General features: G+C 51.3%; 1 protein-coding gene across 1 annotated transcript in view; it reads left to right on the plus strand.

The window, feature by feature from the left end:
- The first annotated feature begins 915 nt into the window (after window positions 1-915).
- CSMD2 (CUB and Sushi multiple domains 2) overlaps window positions 916-21,784 on the plus strand; it is a 268,349-nt gene continuing 247,480 nt past the window's right edge. The window contains exons 1-4 of the mRNA XM_023758472.1: window positions 916-947; window positions 999-1,110; window positions 9,964-10,034; window positions 20,130-20,254. Coding sequence (XP_023614240.1) covers window positions 916-947; window positions 999-1,110; window positions 9,964-10,034; window positions 20,130-20,254 — 340 coding nt within the window. The remainder of the gene's footprint in view (window positions 948-998; window positions 1,111-9,963; window positions 10,035-20,129; window positions 20,255-21,784) is intronic.

Consider the following 21,784-nt stretch of genomic DNA (forward strand, 5'->3'; position numbering starts at 1 on the left):
GGGCACCTGGCCAGCTTGGAGGCTGTCAGATAGCGGAGAGAAGATGGGGGGATATCTGGGGTGCAGGAGAGTCAGCAGAGCGAGGAGGGGAATCAAGGGCTTAGGCTGAGTGTGGTAGAGAAGGCCAGCAAGGAGCAGAGGCCAGTTCAAGCAGAGGACTGGGGGAAGGTTTGGAAGGCCAGTCTTGTGTAGATACTGGGGAGCCACGGAAGATACTTGTGCTCTGAGTAACTCTAGGAGGAAAGATCTGATTGAGCTGGAAGTTGGTTCAGGACGGCAGTTGGTCAAGAGGCCAGGGCAGTGACCAGTGACAGTGGGGGATATCCTGGTGTCCCGCCCACTGAACTGGACTGGCTGGAACCCTGAGGAGGCTAACCTAAGGGAGGAAGGGCGAGCCAGCAGGGACAGGGAGAGGAGCCAGAGGAGACCCAGGGCCTAGTTAGTGACTCTAAAATGGGCTCTCACATCTGTGAAGGGCCACACTGTCTATAGTGGTATCCCCAGCCCTTTGTCCTACCCCCTTGCAGGTCCCAGGGGCTTGCCAGGGGGAGCTGAACCTCTGCCTGGGAATGGGCACTAGCCACTGCTGGGGAGGGGGACACTGGTTCTCTACATGGGGCTGACCTTGCACTGGGGGTTCTGGTCTCTCCTGGGGTGAGGTGGACATCTGCAGGGGGGTACTATGCTGGGGGAGCTTGATTTCTCTCCTGGGGGGCAGGCTAGAGCTATGCTGGGGAGCTGGACCTCTGCTCCAGACCTAAAGGACCCGCCCCCTCCTCAGACGTCTCAGGGAAACTGGGCAGTGGGAAGGCCCATGGAGGAGCCACCTCCAACAGCTCAAGCCCTGGTACTGGAGGCCACTGTGCCAGGCACAGCCCTCGCTTCTTGCTCAGGCTTGGGCGAGGCCCCGGCAGCATGAGAGGTGGGAGGATCCTGGATGCCTATCCGCCTGTCCCAACCAGCTGAGGCCCTGACCCTGCCAGCTTCCTGTCCCACAGGTTCACCGGAGCCAGCCTCCCAGCCCCTGTCATCAGCAGCAAGAACTGGCTGCGGCTGCACTTCACCTCCGACGGCAACCACCGACAGCGTGGCTTCAGCGCCCAGTACAAGGTAGGCAGGCCGGGGCGGCCACGGGTCCTCGGTGGGCGGCAGACGTGATACCAAGGGCAAGCTCACCCTGTCCCAAACTGGGTCTGGTGTGTAATGTGGCTTCAGGGCATACTCTCCTCTGTTCTTTTTTTTTTTTTTCCAATCCTCACCCGAGAATATGCTTATTGATTTTAGTGAGAGAGGGTAAGGGGGTGGGGGGGCGGGGCAGAGAAAGAGAAACATCGATGTGAAAGAGAACACTGATAGGTTGTCTCCTGTACGTGCCTGATCAAGGATCAAACCTTTCAGTATATAGGACGACATTCCAACCACCTGAGCCACCTGGCCAGCGCTGAGGTCCTGTTCTTATTGCAGACACGGAGATCTGTATAACTGCATCTCTACATCTGCCTCTGCGGTCTGTGGCCCAAGGGAGTGACATTTCTCAAATGTGTAGGCCAAGTCGCCCCACTGCAGGCCAGGCTACTCATAACACTCAATATCGTGCTAGACACTTGATCAGCATCATCATATTTAATCCTCATCATTGCCCTGGGAGCAATGATGAGGATTAAATGTCACCATTCCCATTTTATGGACAAGGAAACGGAGCACAGAGAAATTAAGCTAGTTTCCCAAGGCCATCTGAACTGCCTTTTAAATCTAGAGTTCGCCCTCTTAGCCTACCCCAGTGTAAAGTGGGAGAACAGTCACATGTCAGCCCTCTCATTTGATGTAGAGCACAATGCATTTCACATGTAGGCAACATAACTTAAGGAGCACTATCGCTTAGAGGCTCAAATCTCTCAAGAGGTGTCAGTGGCCAGAGATCAGACCAGGAATGGCAGGTGGAAAATGCAGGGAGCAGATTTCTACTCCAATCATGGAGAATTTCTAACCCCAAGAGCCACCTATAGAGAGGAGTGGGTGAACCCCAATCAGGGAGCTCTCTAGGACCCAAGGAGATTCAAACTGCAAGGGACATATGGGAGGACATTCCTTTCAACCTTGAGTTTATTCGCAATGCACACAATTTACAGAGCTAAACACCAGTGGTTTGCTACATAACTTGCTCATTAAGCCTTTAACTGTTACCAATTACAAATTGATGTTGGTTCTAATTGATTCCATAATGAACTTGGATTGTGCACCTATTAAGGATCCAGCCCTTAGGAGGCTCGGGGGAATAAAAAGAGGAGTGGACTTGCATTGTGAGGGAGGGAGGGAGTGAAGGATGGAATGAATGAGGGACTGAGGGAATCAGTGAGGAGCTGAGTGAGGGACTGGGTGATGAGGGTCTCACTGTGAGGGACTGAGGAAGGGAGTGGGCACACAGTGACCGTGCCAGGGGCCTGAGGGAAGAGTGAAAGTGAACTCTAATCACTGCCCTGTGCTGAGAGGGAGCCATTGATACCCAGTGGAGATCTGGGCAGCTGTCCCTTCTGGCCCCACTCGAGCCACACAGCGCAGCACCCTGCCCACCCCAGAGGCCGCACTGGCAGGGCAGGGCCCCCGCCCAAGCCAGGCTTTCTGGCTGGAAACTGGGATAAATGCAGCACCGGAGGCAGAGCGTTCCCTTCAAAAGTGAACCTCTGATGAGTGCCCTCCTTGCCTCAGCCGTGGGTAGAAGGACATCTTTGAAATATTTACAAAATAAACAAGAAACTCCCTGGGAGGCGTCATGGGGACATTTTTCATGACTGAGGCTGGGCCTTTGCAGGAGTGAGGCGTCTGTCTGGACCTTCCCATGGGTTTCCCAAAATAGACAAGCAGAGATGAATGTTGTCATTTCATCGGATTAAATAGGTGCTGGGTGTTTCTCATATTTCCATTTACTCAGGGTCCATTTGTCTTGGTCATCAGTTAAGGTTTGATGCCAGACAATGGGCAGTGAGAACCCAAACCAGAAGGCTAGGAGGTCAGGAGCACACGTAGGTTGCACACCTACTGTGCACCAGGCCCTGTGTTAGGCACTGTGTGTGCATTGCCTTTTTAGAGTTTCCCCACAACACGTATGTTTTTAATTCCCATTTTTCAGCCGGTGGAGCTGAGGCTCAGAGAGGTTATGTAACCAGCCCAAAACACACACACACACACACACACACACACACACACACACACACACACACACACACGACAGCCTGTAAGTGGCGAAGCTGGACTTCGCAGGCTATTGTAAGTTTTCTGCAAAATCATAGGACCTTCTCTTACAGCACTTTGGGTGTCTTGCCTTTTCTATTTGACTGGTAGCTTTTAAACTTTGTTTTGTTAATCTCACTCCACTGTAAAAAAAACTAAATTTTCCATCACAACCCAGTACACACATATATCTGTAGAACTAAAAGGAAAATGTCACTAAGTGGTATTTACCCTGACTCAACGTGAGGCACCCTGAAAATGTCTTTTCCAATTTTTAATGTTAGATGCAACCTCTATAAGAATTTCACAAGTCTGTAGCAGGGAGCAACCTGAAACCTGAAAAACTGTTTCACTTATGAACCTCTTAGAAGTAGGCCCTGTCTTATCCTCTCTCTGTCTCCCTCAACACAGCCTGGGACGGGTTTGCACATTGGAGCGTGTCAGTGTTTGTAAAGGGCTTTCTTCCTAGTTGCGGGCTCGTGGCATTTATTGCTTCATTCCATCCTAACAGCAGCTGTGTGAAGTAGGGACCGCCATCAGCACCACTTTATAGGTGAGGGCTGAGAGTTGCAGAGAGGGTGCGTGGCCGGCTCAAGCTCCCATCGCTGGTGTGTTGGAGCAGTGACTTGGACCCGGCGGCCGTGTTCCCCAGGATCCAACATGCTTACATATGGAGATGTGTGCTGATGGTGGGAACAAATGATTCTCCCCAGGACCTTCTTTTTATAGCGCTTTCCAGGATGGGTGTACGTAGTGAAAGGGTATACACTAATCATTTAGTAATTCCATCGGTGACTCCATCACGCAGCATTTCTCAACCTCAGCACTGTTGACATGTGGCCTGGAGAATTCTGTTGTGGGGGACTGTCTGTGCACTGTGGGATATTGAGCAGCATCCCAGGCCTCTACCCACTAGATGCCTGATGCCAGTGGCACCCGACACACATACACACAGTCGTGACAACCAAAACGTCTGCAGACATTGCCAAGTGTCTCCTGTGTGCAAAGTTACTCCTGATTGAGAGCCACTGCTCTAAAGGAATGAAAAACTAAAGACCAATCTATGGTTTCCTGCCTGCAGATTCAATCCAAAAGAGTGGCCAAGACAGGGCTAAGTTAGGGGGCTAGCAGGAGACAGAAGGCATACTGCACGGCTTAACTGGGCTTAGTGAAGGGGCCAGTGACAGAGGTAAGGGTGGGATTAAAGGAATCCATAGGGACTAAATAACAGAGACACCCTTAGGCTAGGGAAAGGGTCAGGGAGGGAGCAGTGAGTGCTGAAGCCATTGAAAAGGGGCTCTGTAGCAGGACTCAGGAGCCTGAACACTGCCAACCCACAGTGCAGGAGGGAGCCCCAGGAATCAGTAACCAGTGCAGGAGGAGGGAGCCCCAGGAATCAGTAACCAGTGCAGGAGGAGGGAACCCCAGGAATCAGTAACCAGTGCAGGAGGAGGGAACCCCAGGAATCAGTAACCAGTGCAGGAGGAGGGAGCCCCAGGAATCAGTAACCAGTGCAGGAGGAGGGAGCCCCAGGAATCAGTAACCAGTGCAGGAGGAGGGAGCCCCAGGAATCAGTAACCAGTGCAGGAGGAGGGAGCCCCAAGAATCAGTAACCAGTGCAGGAGGAGGAAGCCCCAGGAATCAGTAACCAGTGCAGTTAGGAGGGAGCCCCATGAACTAGTAACCAGACCTCTCCTTCCTCCCTCCCTCATGTGCCTCCCACCTGCCAACCCAACAGGAAGCCAAGAGCAAGGGCCCAGATGCCCTGCCCTGGTCTGCTCTGTGCGAGGGAGTCTGCCCTGCCTCACCAGTGGGCTCCCTGATTCTCTGGCAGTCCATGGAGGTAAGCCTCTGGGCAACCTGAGCAGGACAGGGACATCTGAGAGTGGACCCGGGGAGTCACCAGCTCAGGACCCATTTCACCTGTGCTCAGCCTTATGGCATCCGAGTCTCAGTGATGTATGGCATCACTTCTGAGCTAATAATTACCAACTCATAATTGTATTGGTGAGTATATCATCCCAAAGAAAACAAACAATGAATTAAATTCATAAATAACCTACAACATAGCACATTCCATTCCTATCTCAGCCCAGTCAGAATTTAGGGTTGTTCGTGGCCAGACACAATTTTAACTAATGCCACGTGGTGTCAGAGGATCTGAGTTCTAGTCTGGCTGTGCCTCCAGCTGGCTGTCAGAGGTGGGCAGTGGTATGTAACTTAACAAGCATTGTCTGTGTGGCACTACCACGTGACAGCATAGAAAGATGAGTGCAGGCAGACCACTATCTGGTCTCAAGAACAGGTGAGTCAAGAGAGGAATAGACACAAGTCTGTAACTTCTGTACAGCATGATAAGAGCTATAATTGAGGCCCTTAAAGGCCCAGGACTACAGATAAAGGAGCAGTTAGTTTTGTGGGAGGCACCTACGAAAAGCCACACACACGAAAAAAAGAACCCACAAAATTGTGGCAGTGACTTCACCATGGGCCTCAAAAAGATGCCAGGTGGACAGTAGAAAGAGGCATTCCAGGTAGCGCCAAAGCAGGAGGGCATAAAAGCGTGCACTCTGCAGAACCACAAATATTAATGTGTCTCTAGAGCAGAGACGGGCGAACCGCAGCCCGCAGGCCAGATGCAGCCCTCTGCCTGTCTTCCTAAGAATAGGTTTTACATTTTTAAACAGTCCAAGAAAAAAAATCAAAAGAAGATGATTTCATGACACATGAAAATGGTATAAAATGTAAATATCAGTGACCATAAATGCGGGTTTATGGGAACACGGCTTCGTTCTCTGATTTATGAATTGTGTATGGCTGCTATAGCACTGCCTGGGCAGAGCTGAGCAGTTTGCAGCTGAGATGGATGGCCCACAGCCTAATATATCTACTCCCAGGCCTTTTGCAGAAAACATCTACTGAGTCAGAACAAAGCCCGCAGTCTAGAGCGGAGGTGAGCAGCGAGGGGCAGCGAGGCCTGAGGCCAAAAGGTCAGGTAGGGCTCACGTTGTGAAAAGCTGCAGTAAAGTTGGGCTTGATCCCATGGGTGATGAGAGGTGATCAGAAGTTTTTAACAGGAGGGAGATGGGATCACATTTTCCTTTTCCAAAGCTCTTTGATTGCTATAGAATGAAAATGTGGGGGAGAGGGCGGTGAGGAGCCTTGAGAATTAGAAGATGATGAGGACCAGGGTGGAGGGGAGGAGACAGACCAGACGAGATCTTCCCATGGTGCACTTTCACTGGACTCGTGACTAGTTAGATTTGGGAGTGAGAGGGGATGGGGGAAGGAGATGAAAGAGTCAGAGATGATACCTTAGGTTTCTGGCTTGAGTAAGTGAGTAGAAAATTATTATATTAACCAGGATGCTCTTGGGCAGAGGCAGTTGGGGGATGAGTTTTGCTTGGGACACATTGATTTTTGGGTAGTATTGGGATATCAGGGGACTATCTAGCAGGTAGTTGGCTATTCTGCCAGTCTGTAACTCAAAGAAGGATATAGGCTAAAGACAGAGATGTGAAAGGTTCAAGGCAAAATAGAGGCTGGGGCCACAGTCCTCTCTTAGAGTGGGAGTCCTCCCCATGTATATCACATCAGAGGAGGAGCCCAAAAGAGTGGGTTTTCAAAGTGGGTTCCTTCGAGGCCAAAGGTTTCTCCCCGCAGCTGTTCTGATAGAGGCTGAATGGGTGGGACTCCAAGTTTCCACCCCAACTTCAACCAGAGCAGTTCCTCTTTCATGTATTTTGTGTAGCAGAAATTTACCCAAGAGTGTTAAAATGATGGAAGTTTAGGTCCTGTACCTAAACTTGGGAACCCCAGGACTTGAAGGACCACAGGTTCTTCCAGTTTTGGGAGACCACTGAGGTTGTGTAACTCATCCCTCTGCCTCCAGGAACATTTTCAATTCTTCTCAATGTTCATTACTTTCTTGATTTTCTCAAGGCTTCAATGAATCAGAGTGAGAAGAACCTTTCTTAAATGGCCCCAGTAGTGAATGATCACAACTAGTGAGGGACCCCTCACTATCACCCTCCTCACCTGTAAAGAGGGAATAATATTAACCCCATGGGGCTATTGGAAATTAAAAGAGATCCTGGTGAAGTATCTGGGATGTGGTAGATGCTCAGGAAATGGGACCCTGAAGCTTCAGACCCCACCAGGTACCTTGACTCTCTGTGCAATAAGAGCGAGCTGGCGGCTCTGGCTCCTCCTTGGAGGTGTTCCCTTTGCCGGCCACTCTGACCTAATAATCATCATCTAGTGCCCGCCCCTCCCTTCGGCCAAATCCTAGCCCGGCCCCACTGTCCCTTTCACTGCCTCTTGTCAATTCAGTGCTGGTGACCAGGAGATGGGAGATGTTCTACAGAGAAACTATTGGCTCCTCGGCTTTCTAGAAGTCCTGTAAACTCAGTTGTCTGCAGAATAAACTTTTCCATTTGGAAACAGTTTGCATTTGCTGAGCTGCTTGGGGCTGTTTATAGTAACAAGCTGAAGCTTGTTTTTCACTTGAACCTGTCCTGTTCTTGCTCGTGACTGATCTGCAGTCTGGACCAGAGCGGAAAGCGCCTCAGGCACCCCGTGGTCCATTCTCTGACTCTTTTGTCCTCTCCTGTTAGCCTGCTGAGTTGCCAAACTCTAGCCAGCCTCATTTCCAGGTTCGGGGTCCCCAGGGACCTTTGCACAGATTGCTGAGTTGGCACTACCTGGCTCAGGAGCCCACAGAGCCAGGCTTCTGAATTCAACCAAGAGTGAGCCTGAACTGAAAAGTGAGAGCATGAACACAAAAATGGGGCACTCCTCACCCCACCAGCGAGTAGAACCCATTCCTTTTTCCAAGAAATGAATTCCCAGGACATATTTTTCTAAAAGTTGACCATTCACCCACTTGGTCATCAGACTATTATCAGAAACCTTCTCTGTGCCTGTCTGTGTGTCTGTCACAGGATACAGACATAGGAGCTCATGGGACAAATTGGCAGGAGAACCAGAGAGGACACTGCGGTGCATTAGGCTTTCTGTGGTCTGAATGCAGTCCCGAGAGAGCATCAACTTCTCCCTGGGATGAGGGACAGCCACAGAGAGCAGATAACCTCTGAATGAGGCCTAGACCAGCAAGAGAAGAAAAGAGAGGAGGGGAGGGAAGGGGAGGGGAGAGGAGAGAGGGAAGGGGCATTTCAGGAGAGAGAACAGCATTGCAAAGGCAAACTAAAACCAATAACCGATGGCCACGGTGATTCCCTGAAACATCTTTCCTCCGGTCCTTTTCTCCAGCTGACTTCTCGAAGTAGTTTGTGAAGATCATTGCACAGTCCATTAATAACAAAGCACTATTCTAGAAATTAGAACAGTCCGCCCCCACACTGCCCCCCATCTCCCATGCCAGGGTCCTTCTCTTCTTTAGGAATTCCGGTAGCTAGAAGCTTTGCTGTGGTTAACCAAGAAGTCGCACCAGCAGCATCCAGCAGAGCACCTCTTACCACCTGAGCTGGGTTGATTTCCTTCTTCCGCCCTATTCAAAAAGACAAATCACCCAGCCTGTGCATAACCTGCTTCTGCATATATTTCTTAACTGTCAATAATCCTTCAACACCTGCATTCTTAGCAATAGTATTGCCAGGATGTGGAGTGATTGTTTCATGATTTCCACACCAATGTTTGGCTTTTTATTAGCGAGAGCAGTGAATTCAGGGCTGGAGTGCACTAAAGCAAAGTACCCAGACAAAGCCCTTTCTTGTAGCATTTAGTGGGTCTTTGACTTTCTCTTCATTCTCCTCCACTCCATTTGTCCCAGCAATCCTCAGCACAAGGACAATCTGAAGTTCCACCAGATGGCCTTTTAGTTGTTTTTTGTCACCATCAGTCATGGTAACGTTCTAACTCCTCGATGGCTTCTTGAGTATGTTTCTCAACTCGAATCTTGTCACCTTTTCCTTGCAAGAACATGGCATCATCTTGGGTCACAATAACCACTCCAACTTTTTCTAAGTCATGGAGCGAAACATCTTAAAGATTGAGAGACCAGCTCACGTTTCCAAACCCCACACCATCAGTAGCCCCAGCTACTTTCTGTGACACCGGAACCTGGAGCTTGGACTGCTGTGACTGGAAAGCCAGCTTCTATCCTATTTAAAATGAGTGGACTGAGAGCATCTTCAGCAATTACAACCAAAGACCTGCATTGGCCTTGGCAATTTCCAGAGTGGGTACAGTGGACAGGACACTGGAAATCAGAAGTATCCCAGAATTCCCCTTTCTGAGCTTTTTATGCATTACTCAACTAGAGGGATGTGGACTCTTAGTTGAATTCTGTGCCTTCAATTCCTAATTCACCACTCAATGTTTTTCTGCCCTATGATGTGAGGACACTCTCCCGAATCTTTGTGATTCCATCAAAAATGATGTCGCTGATTTCTCTGTCTCCATTTGCAGGAATTGTGGCAAAGTGAGCAATCTCTTCAGGGGTTAGCATAGGTTTAGGGGGCTTCTTTCTCAATTTGTGGTTACAGCATCAACATGCAACATCACACCTTCCTGGTTTCCCCTGGTGAACACCTTTGCTCAACCTGAAGCCTTCCCTGGCCACCGAACATTCCAGTGCGTAGCAGGGTGGTGCCACCACAGCCTCTTCATTTATGTGTTGGCAGCATCCTGGTCAAATCTGGTGTGATGGTTTTATATTTATTCTGTAAGGCATCTGACCTGGCAACAGACACCTCACCTTTGGTTGCTTCCCAGCTGTGCTTCGAAACCCCTGTCCTCCCCACTGCTCTTCTCCACGGCAAGGACGTGGGTGTCTGCTGGAAGCAGTAGGTCTTAGGCATCTGCACTGAATTTTACATCCGTGGCATAAATCTGACTGAGATGAGGAGCCAGTGTGCTAGAAGGACTGAGAGTAATGAAAGTATTCCTGCAGGCTGCTGCCAGGCGGTGAGGCAGGCCTCTGTGACGAGGGACAGAGTGCAGGAGGCACATCCACATTTTCAAAGGGGAGATCAGATTTCAGTTTTTAAAAGATTACGCTCTGCAACGTTTTTAAAGATGGGCTAGAAGAGACTGAACCGGTGAACAAAATCAAGTGGAAATGATGAGTTTAGGGCAGGAGTGGCTTAGAACATGGAAAGAAGGTACACATTGGAAACTTACTTAAGGTTGAATGAATTGGATTTGGTGAGGGAAGTAGGTGTGTGTGTGGCGGGGGGGGGGGGGGGGGGGAGGGGAGGCGATGAGGGGATGCTCCAACCAGCAGGACAGCCCAGTGGTGGGGAAGGGGGGTGATCAAGATTAGGGCATGATCGCCCTGTGGAGGGAAGTCTGAATCCATTGGGAAGAGCAGAAACTGCAGGTTCCACCACCCGAGATTCCCAGAGCCTTGGAGAGAGGTCAGACCTCCCTCTCCACTCTACTCACAGGTCCTGTCTCTGGCTAGCTCAGCCCAATAACTCATGCTGGAGGCTGGAGAGGCACTTGTATTGCCAGATTCTTCTAGCTAAATGTGTACCATGTGTCCCGCTAACCTTTACAGCAGCGGGGAAACGTCTTGTAATTAACCAGAATATAAAGGATGAATGGAGCAGCCTGGCAGGCTCCTGTAGGCATTATCATTCGCAGGAGATGAATGCACCTAGTAAGATTTCCATCAACCAGTTAAAGCCCGAACTCCTCGCCTGGGAACCCTGACTGTTCACATTCAGCACGAGAGCATGTGTGAGTGTATGTGAGCACTGACAGACACATGTACACAGTGCGCCGTGTGCTCTGTGGACATGACGCCCCCTCATGTCCTCCTGCACCTCCCGGTTCCCCTCCAGCAACTTCAAGGAAACCCCATGCAGGATTTGCCCCAGGAATGGCATCCATGGTGCACTGGCCCTTTCCCCACCCCCCTTCCCAAGTGCACAGGACAACTGGAAACAAGAGAACTGGGAAGACTGACTCCCCTCCTCCTTCTTGGCTAGGTGCCCAGTCATCTCCACAGACCTGGCCTCATATGGGCCGCACTGGGTGACAGAGACCTGCCCCCAGCCTCTGCCCCCACCCCTGCCCCAATGCCTGGCCTGGGGAGAAGAGACCCCCCCCCTACCCCAATGCTGGGCCTCAAGGAGAAGAGAACCCCCACACCCCTACCCCAATGCTGGGCCTCAGGGAGAAGAGAACCCCCCACACACACACCCCTACCCCAATGCTGGGCCTCAGGGAGAAGAGAACCCCCCACACCCCCCTACCCCAATGCTGGGCCTCAGGGAGAAGAGAACCCCCCACAGCCCCTACCCCAATGCTGGGCCTCAGGGAGAAGAGAACCCCCCACACCCCTACCCCAATCCTGGGCCTCAGGGAGAAGAGAACCCACACCCCTACCCCAATGCTGGGCCTCAGGGAGAAGAGCTCCACTGGTCTTGCAGTGCTGGGACCACTCTCGTTCTCTTGGGATGATCAAATCAGAGGAATTTTCCCTGCCGCACTCTATTAGCTAGGCTTGAATAATGCATGCTCCCCTACCGACACCCTCTGTTTAATAATGGTCCATGTTGGTGTTCATTGGAAATTTTCCTGCTGGATACACTTGGAGAGTAATGCACATTTATAAAAGGGTCTGAGTGCACATTAGAAAGCAGGGGCTCTGTGGTAGTTACTGAATTCTGTCAGGTGTTCAGCTTCGACAGCAACTTGGCAGAGGCAAATCCTTGGGGAGCTTTTTGATGCAGGCAGAGCGGGTGGGGTAGGGGTGCTGGGCGGTGGACCCCTGGCACACCTGGTCACTGTGGGCTTTAGTTTCAGGATTGGCACGTCACCACAAGTGCAGAGCAACTGCCTGAGTTTCCAGGGCCTGAGCTGGGAGGGGCAGATGCTGGAGAAGGTGGACAGTGCCCCTGGGATTGCTGTGGGGGCAGGTCGCAAGAGAAGATGCTGAGGTTCGGCAGAGAGCACAGCCCTTTGCTATCTCCATGACCTAGGGCAGTGGTTCTCAACCTTCTGGCCCTTTAAATACAGTTCCTCATGTTGTGACCCAACCATAAAATTATTTTCATTGCTACTTCATAACTGTAATGTCGCTATTGTTATGAATCATAATGTAAATATCTGATATGCAGGATGGTCTTAGGCAACCCCTGTGAAAGGGTCGTTCCACCGCCAAAGGGGTCGCGACCCATAGGTTGAGAACCGCTGACCGAGGGCAAATCACTTTAACCGCTGGGACCTGATTTTATTATCTGTTAAGTAGGTATAATAACTACAGGTGAAGGTGGTGGAGTGTATAAGGACCAAATGAAATGAGTATTGAGTGCCCACTGTGCGCCAGGCACTATTCTGGGCATTGACGATACAGCAGTGAACACAATAGCCGAAAACCCCTGCCTTTGTGGAGCTTACATTGCATTGTGGGGTGACCAGACTCGCTAAGTAAATGACATAGTGTGTGAGAGAAAGTTTGGGAGATAAAGTAGGGAATGGGAGGGAGAGTTGGGGTTGGAGGTGTAGTTTTAAATGGAGCAGTGTGAGAAGGCCTCCATGAGGAACTGGTGTTTACGTGAATACTTCAAGGGGGAAAAGGAGAGAATCATAAAGATTTCTGGGGGAGAGCCTTCTAGGGAACTGGCCAGCGGGAGCAGAAACATGCCTGGCATATTATAGGAACAACAGGGAGGCCTGTGGCTGGAGGAAAGTGATTGAGGTCGTGGGGAGGGCAGATAGGTCTGTGCGGGCCATTTTAAAGGCTTCAGCTTTCCCTCTAGGAGACAAGGGTTGCCGCTGATGAGTTCTGAGCAGAGATGTAATATGGTCGCACTTATGTTTTAAAGGATCCCTTTGGCTCTTGCGTTGAGAACAGATTGTAACAGGGGCAGGAGGGAAGATGGGAGGCCATGGCAACAGGGAGAGAAGTGGTGCAGGGTTGGGTCAGCATGATAGACATGGAATTGCATTTGGATAGATTCAGAAAGGTTTGCTGATGCAGCGGTGTGGGTGGAAGGAAAGAAAGGAGTCAAGGACGCTGATGTTAATAAAGAACTGGTAAGGCACTTAGCCCAGGGCCTGGCACCTAGGAAGTGCCTGGTCACAGATACTGCTGCCATGGCTGGGTGTCTAAGTGGGGCTGAGTCAGCCTGCAGAGGCCAGCTGTGAGATGCCACGGGGCTCTGGGAGTGGATAGATACCTGCAAGCCACCTAACCAGAGACAGGACGAAGCCCTTGGAGGCCAGCAGAGTGCACTGGGGAGCTGGGGTAGTCACACCCAAGATGGTGGATTTATGTAGGGGAGTGGTCTTTGGAATTGAGTTCTGGCTCAGGCGACTTGGCTGTGTTATTTGGCAAAGTCCTAAAAACCTGTAGACTGGACTCGGTGATTGGATCAAAACCCAGTTCAATCCATCAGGCCAGCACCTGAGCCAGGCACCACCCCCAAAAGGCCTCCAGGACCCAGCTTCTCCTGCCCACAATAGGTCGGCGGGAGTAGGCTGTATTGATTGGCTCCACAGGTCCCTTGTCCTCCTGGGACCAGCCATGTCTTTCTCCTCCCAGTGATGCCAGGGGGCAAGACTGATCTGATAGGCCCTTTTCAAGCCTTTGGACATGTCAAGGCCTCCAAAATTCCACTGCCCAAACCCAAAGTCAAGGAGGACACAGTCACCTTGCAAAGGGTGTGGATTCAGAGGAGGGTGACAATTTGGTGCCATTATCCAGTCTAACACACCAGGTCAGGGCTGGTTTGGGGCATGGGCAGGGCTGAATCTGCAGGGAAGCCGACAGGCAGGGCTTCCCAGGTGCACAGGAGGTCACCTGGTCTGCCTGGCCCAGAGGACCAGCCTGGATAGCAGCTCTTGCTTCAGGTCTGGGCGCCTCCTGCACTTGAATGCTACCCTTGGTGTATCCTTGCCTAGAGGGGCTTCTGGCGTTAACCCAGCATGGAAAGTCTCAAGCCAAGAGAGGGATCAATCCAGAGGGCCCCATCCCTAACCACAGACAATAACTTAAACATTTTTCCCTCTTGCTTCCTCTCTAGTCAAGAAGCAAATCGAGTTGAAGTCTCGAGGTGTGAAGCTGATGCCCAGCAAAGATAGCAGCCAGAAGACATCTGTGTGTAAGTGTCTGCCCGCTGGCCCGTGCCAGCCTCTCGCTTTACCTCAGACCCTCCGGTGCTGTGACCATGGGGGAGCCAGATGATGCTGCAATGATTTCCCTTCAATCCTGCCTCCCTCCGTCCCAGGCTCTGCGCATGGACACACTGGCCTGGTGGCCAGTGAGCAGCCCAAGGGCCTGTCCTCAGCCTTCTCCTCCTCCCCGTCTTCCCATCTCCCTCCTCGCTCCTCTTTCTCCCTCACTTCCCATTCTAACTGTAGTCCAGGGAGTCATTACTGCTCCATTTCTCTCTTTATTTTTCCTTTTGAATCACTTCCACCTGCTAAGACCGTCCTTTTTCTGGCTCCTTCTCGAGGAGTCAGTGACCTCCAGCAGGGACCTTGGAGTCTGCAGGGCCCCAATTCCAGCCCCTGTGGCAAGATTGGGAAGGGGAGCGAGGGAAATGCTGAGTAACCTCCACCAGGGTCCCTGGACCTGGCTGGGCCAAGGGTGGACTAGAGGGTGGGGGTCCTGCCTCTCGAGCCAGTGGGGCAGTGCTGGGCTCTCTGCTTGGGGACAGTTATGTCTGTGGAACATGTTCCTGCTATTGGTTTCTGAGAGATTTAAAGGGGGGCATCCGACACTGGGGAGTGGGCTGGATGTCATCCAGAAACACCTGATTGAAACCTGTGCTGTGGGACTTTGGGGCTAGAGCGTAGGAAGGGGTTGGGGAAGGCTCTGGGTGCCACCTGGAAGGCTGGTCTTGAAAGCAAAGGAGATTTTTCCAAGAATCCCTCTTTTCATTCTGGAAGTGAGTGGGGGGGCCTTGGTGTACTAGGTCCCCAAATGACTGGCCTTCAGGTTTACTATCGCCTCCCTTTCCTTCCTTTACCCTCTGCATCTCACATCCTTCAGTCTCTCCCTCCACGTTCCCCCCTCCTTCCTCCTCACCTTCTCTGCTTTCTCCTCCTCCTCTATTTCTCTCCTCCCTCCTGCCCCTCTCCTCTCATCTCACCTCCATGTGCTTACTTCTCTTGAGGTGCAAGCAGTGCATCCTGAGAGACGGGGAGCCGCCATTGGTGTCCCAGAGCTCTGTGCTGTGTGTGGTGGGAGCAGGGCTGGGCAGAGGCAGTTCGGTCCTGAGACCCCAGTGGAACTGGGCCTAGGTGTGGGATTTTTCTGTGGTCTTTCAAGTCATCCAATCAAGAGAGGGTACCACTCCCCATCTCTGGGGTCCATTATCTGGTCATTGTACCCCCAAGAAGGCTGGATGGCAGGGAGCAGTCAGGAGGCCGTACGTCTATGTGTGACTAGGGACCAGGGGAAGAAGCAGGGAGCCAGGACAGCTGATGGTTAGGCCAGGAGTCTGCAGAGAAGGCTCGAACCCTGGCCCTGGCCCTCATAGGCCACAGGAGACTTGATGAACTGAGGCAGGCACGATTTAATTTCCGAGTTTGCCCTGAAGCCTCAGGCAAACTATAAGGAAATGGCCCAGATTTGGGAGAGCAAATTTTTATCCCACTGTGTCTTCAAGTAACCGTGTTGGCCCAGGAACTTATGTATCAGTTTCCACGTCTGTAAAAAGGGGATACGAAACCTTACCCTCTCTTCCTTCTGGGGATGCTAAGATGAGCCTTCTTGGCCTAGGACTTCAGGAGGTCCATGAACTGGCCAACAATGACAGTGATGCTGTGGGTGCATTTTATGGGAGAGGGGGCCCATGGTTTTCATTGCTACTCCGAGGTGCCCAGAACTCCCTTGGAAAGATTTATAAACCTTATTCTAATGAAATAATGCAAACTATTTGGGGCGGGGGGGCGGGGGATCTCTCTGTTACAAGGTACTGGTCTTTGTTCTGAGATTTCCTTGTGTGACTCAAGCTGCCTCTGAGGCAGGTAACCAAGTGTATGCAGGTATCCGACCCTATGTGTTTTGCTCAAATGCCCTATGGACAGGTGTTCTGAATTTCTCCACTTACATATCCTGGACCCTGCTTGTTGCCTTCATCAGACAGTCTGTGGGTACCATGGATCCTCCGCCATCAGTTCTGGCCACCCACGTGTCCATGCCTCCCTTCACTCTGGATAGAAGCATCGCCTTTCTGAGCATGTTTCAGATTCTTACTCACCGTAGGGGTCCTCACAGGGTGAGAGTAAGATTCACCTTCCCTTCTCCTTCTGCTCTCTGCAGCCAAAAGCAAATTAATGCCGCAAACACAGCCGCTGGTTTTGATTAGGCAGGGGAGGTTGGAATTATAGAAAGAGAGGGAAAGCCTCTTGCCTCTGTATTCAGGCAGTAAACTGTTCCCTGCAACCTAAGTTTGCTTGTTGCCTGGGAAGCCTAAAGTCCTCATGGGGCTGCTGTGGTCTGCTCAGTCCTCCCAGGAAGACAGGACACCAGTGGGGTGTGGGCAGCTCCCCGCCGGGCTCGTAACTTACTGGACGGTGGCTGGGCCTTCCTTCGGGCTGGCTGATTTAAGGAGGGTAGCAGGTGTGCTCCATTTGCCTGGTGGGTGGGCTGTGCAAGGGTCCCTCCTCTCTGGTCCAGAGCATCTTCATCTGTTAGCCTTCCACTCTGCTCACTGGGTGGTGTCAGTGCTGACTGAGAGGGCAAGAAAGGGGCAGGTCATCCTGTCCATTGTTGATGTGCTACCAGGTGGCTGTGTGGTTCCAAAGGGTGGTCTCAGGGACTTTGGGATGGGTGTGATCGACGGGCAGGGTGGAGTAGGCAGGGCCTAAAGAAGGTGAGAGCTTAGCTGGGAAGTCCTCAAAGGGATGGAACACATGAGGCTGGCTTACCAACAGATGAACCACAAGTACAGTTTAGCTCCTGTCTGACCTCCTCATCTCAGAACAGAGCCTCCTCTCTCCTTCCTACGCCCTGGGGATCCTGGATCCAGTTATCTCTTCCACCCCAGCTTGCAACACTGAGGCTCTGGGAGGCAGGAACTGCTCTGCTTTTGGAGGCTGCATTTCCATCTTATCATCCAGGCCCTGAGGCCTGGTGGCCATAGGGACATTGCTAAGTTTAGCAAGTGAAAGCTTTGGAGGGGAGGCTTGGCCAGGGAGGGGAGGGGAGCAGGGGTAAGAGTCCAGTGGGAGTGAGTGGATTTAACCTGGTGATGTGGAATGGTGGAGAAAGGGAAGCTACCCAAGAGGCCATGAGCTCTGCCACACGAATGAGAAGATAGTGGATGTCCAAACTCCCAGATCCCTTGCCAACCATACCCTGGGGTGCCTGGAGATGTGAACAGTGTCTACCAGGCTTCTAACTATAGAAATGAGCTTCAGACTCTGAGTCTAAAGTGCAGCTCCTCACAGGCCCTTGGCCAGGAAGTCCCCTGCTTCCTTCCCCCTCCCCTGGCCCTCCCCCAAGCCCCTCCCCCACCCAGTCTTCCCTGAGACCAGGTGATTCTTTGCCAAGTCCATTCTCACTACTCCATGTCTGTCCCAACTTCCAGGCTCTTGTTGTCTTTGACCCAGACAATCACACAACTTTCTAACTCATCCTGCACCTCATGCGAAATCCAGTTCTTCCCTGCACTTCCCACACTCAGGACTCTTCCGTGGCTCCCTGTCATTTTCAGGATCAGACTCGAATCCTTTAAAAGTCTGACCTCTGACATCTCACCTTTTGCTCATCCATCTCACCCATCACCTTTCCTCCTATTCTGGTCACACTGGGAAACCCCAGTTCTGTTTCTGTGTTTCCACCTCACTCTCCATGCCTGTCTGTCTGCCTGAGCTGTCATTCCTCTGTCACTGTGCATCCAAATTCTGCTATCTCAGAAGGTCCATGTTCAATAACTCCTCCTCCAGACAGTCTTTCTTGCTTCTCTCAGCACCATGATATGGGTCCTCCCTCTGAATCTTCCTGTAGCTGCATCTTTTATCAATTCCCCATGCTGTTTCAGTTAGTTTCCGTGTTTCATGTCTTCACTCAAATGGGAGTTCCTTGAGGACAGGTCATATCTGGCATCTGATATTGACATGCCCCATGATATATAAAATAGGGCCGTGTACACAGTAGGTGCTCAGTTAATGCTTTTTGTGTATTCGTGTGTAGGAATGAGTGAGTGAGTGAGTGAGTGAGTGAGTGAGTGAGTGAGTGATGGAGCACCTTGCTCATATTGTGGGACATTGAGAGTGTGGGACAGAAATGGGCCAACTTGGGGAATGTTATTCCAGACTTTCTGTCACCCCTGGTGTCAACGGTGCTGTTGGGATCATGGGACTGGGGAGGCCTTGAGTGGAACTCCTCTGGCCAGGCTGTCAGCCCGGCCCCCACTCCTGGTCCCCAGAGCCAAGAGTCTAGGGTGTGAGTGGGTTCCATCCTCATGAGTATGAGCATCTCGAGAACAACAGGGGCCAGAGAGTGTTCAGCCTCCCCCAAATGGAAGAAAACAAACTGTGTGTCCAATGCCCCCTGATCAAGCCTCTGCTTCAGCTGAGAGGCCTGCGCACATCGTCTTTGTAAAGAGGACTCTGGTGTTGGCCCCTGTGAGAGCCTAGCACCACCTGCCAGAAACCACCACAGGCGTCATCTCTGCGCGGGGCCCTTGGCCAGAGGCGAGGGGCATGGGGATGGGGATGCTGTGGTTACTGCTCAGTCAGGCCTGAGAAGTGTCTGATGGGAAGAGGTTTCTCAGCAGAAATATCTGTGTTTGAGCGAAAGTCTCTACTTTGAACTTCAGACTGAAGCTTTCTCTTACATTCTTTACCGTTTCTGATCACGCATCCACCTTTTATTTAACTTTCTTTGAGTCATTTCTTCATTTGGGGCTGAGGTTGGGGGAGGGGGCTCATTTCATCTAGAGTCACCACCCCCGGATCCAGGGCTCGAGGTTGGGAGGTCACGGGGCTGTGGACCATCCACCTCCGCCGCTGGTGCGGGATGAGGGACCTGGTGGTTGTTGGTTTGGGGTACCCACATGCTTTAGATGGATTTCCCAAAGGAATTTGTCAAAAGCAGCTCCCCAGCTTGCACACTGAGGAGTCCCAAGCCCAGTGGACCCCAGCAGCCCCACCCAGCCCCACTGGAGCAGGGCCTCATTCTGTCTCTGGGTCCCTCCCCCGAGACACCACCGGCCGGTGCTTCCTGTGGTCACCCATCTCTGTATGTGCTGTTTTTGCCTTGTAGTAACTCAGATTGGTGTGTCCCAAGGGCATAATATGTGTCCAGACCCTGGCATACCTGAAAGGGGCAAAAGACTAGGCTCGGATTTCAGGTAAGATATGTTTGGGAACTTTCTGATTGCAAGGAGGGTGGGATGGGCTGCAGGGGGGAAGGAAGGGGCTGGCTGGTCTTCCAGGAGGTGGAGGGCAGAGGATGGTCCAGATACGGGAATAGACACTTTCTGGAGAAGTGCTATGGCCTTTGACAGTCTTTCCTAGTCCAGTTCTGGGAATAGCGCCCTTGCCTGAAGGGGAAGGGGAGAGCTGCAAACCAATCCCTAGGGTACAGAGGACCACTGACGCCAGGAATGCCATGCCAGCAAGCAGCTTGTGCCTCTGATAACCTGGGAGCCCCTAGGGCCCCAAGATGGTGCATTTCACAAAGTTTCTATCAGGCTTCTTCCCCTAATTCTCGATTTTGATTAGTTTTGTGTATCATCCACCCACTTAGAGCTGTCCTAATTGATACTTAGAGGATTATTGTTTTGCTCACAAAGTCATCTTTTGACTTAATCCTAAAACCATTCAGTGGTCAAAACAATGGGGATTTTAAGTGATAAAATTGGAATGATCAAGGGCCAGAACAGAAGTAAGGTTGAGGTGGTACTTTGTGGAAGCAGGAGGCCCCCCGGGTGGGCCCAGGATCGAGCTCACAGACGCACCTTGTCTCCCAGGTTAGGATCCAGCGTCCAGTTCACCTGCAACGAGGGTTATGACCTGCAAGGATCCAAGCGGATCACCTGTATGAAAGTGAGCGACATGTTTGCGGCCTGGAGCGACCACAGGCCGGTCTGCCGAGGTGAGGGTGCCCTGGGAAAGGGAGGCTGGCCAGAGCGCTGGGCTGGGTGTGGAGGATAGAGCCCAGCTCTTAGCGCCTGAGGCCGGGGCTCCCATCCAGGCTGGCTCAACCCACTCTCACTGCTCCCCAGGCCTCGGATCCTGCATTCATTTACTGATCCCCTTCCATTTATTTAGCACCTTCCCTGTGTCAGGTTTACACTAGGATGAGGACATCCATGAGTGGGGAAGAGAACCATGGCCCGGCATGGACCTTTCAATCTAATGGGGAGTACATATGCAACAGGTTGCTAGCTCATTGCACAGATGTTATAGCTATACCTAGATAGGAAGGGGAGTCACCCTCAGGATGTCTCCTTTAAACCCCCCATTATAACACATGTACATCCTAATCCCTGAATCTCAATGTATGTTTCTCTCCACATACTCTGCAATAAACAGGCCTGCCCTTCTGAAGGTGCTCTTAACTGAGCAGAGCATATGGACCTGTCTCAGAGGCTCCTCTGTTCTAGCCCCACACCTGGGCACCTTGTTCTCAGGGCCGTGCCACTCATGTCCTCAGATGACACATGTACCAAGGTTGGGCTGGCCAAGCCCTCATCCCCCGAACGATCTTAAAATTTCAGACCTGAGTGTGTGCCATTGTGAGGACAGAGCAGCAGCTGCTTCTGTTAGAGAAGCCCTGGCCTCATTCCCCAGGGCACCGGGAGGCGGCTTGTAATTCCCTACAGTCTGTGCATCTCTCCTTCCACTGTTCGTGCGCATGGCCCGGACTCAGTCTTGGTGCAGGAATAAGCACTCGAGTTTGTAAACGCAGCCAACAGCTGCTCTTTCGAGCACCCCATTGGAAGAGAAGGCGTGTTGCCCATGATAAAGTTGCAGTCTGGGTTCTTCCGGTTTAAGGGAAGATTTTTGCATCTCTACAGGCACATGCATCACTGTGAGATCCATGCAGAGTAAGGGGTCCAGGAGAAAGAACTCTGATCGTGACCACACTGAGGAGACCCACTCCCTTTTTCAATGGTTGATAAGTCATCTGGAAGAGGGTTCTGAACGTATTTCAAATGCGCTTCGTTTTATTCATTCTCACTCAGCATCCAGGCGGCTGTGATCCTCAGTGAATAATGTACTTTGAGTTCCCACTAATTTGAGCTATATTATTTCAAAGATTCCACTTAGCTAATATTTTTTAAACATCAAACAAAAGAAGAATTCTTGGGGATAACTCTCAGGTTTCCCACCAACTGGCCATGGGCAGTTTGGCAAATCATTAATTTTCCTGGGGCCATTGTTCTTACTGGTAAAGATAGATAATGGTACCTATCCTCCTCCATCTTGTGTTAATGTGAAGGTCAAATGGAGTTGTGGATATAGGAACCTTTATAAATTGGGGAGTGCTAGACAAAAAATCAGATATCATCATGCTAGATGATAAGCTCTCAAGGGCAAGGAGTTCTATTTTGTTTTCAAACCAGGGCCTGGCACTTGTGTTCAGTAACATGTCTTCTCTCCTTTAAAAAAAAAAAACATA

This window comes from Myotis lucifugus, unplaced genomic scaffold (assembly GCF_000147115.1).
Source record: "Myotis lucifugus unplaced genomic scaffold, Myoluc2.0 scaffold_131, whole genome shotgun sequence".
Classification (NCBI taxonomy): Eukaryota; Metazoa; Chordata; class Mammalia; order Chiroptera; family Vespertilionidae; genus Myotis; species Myotis lucifugus.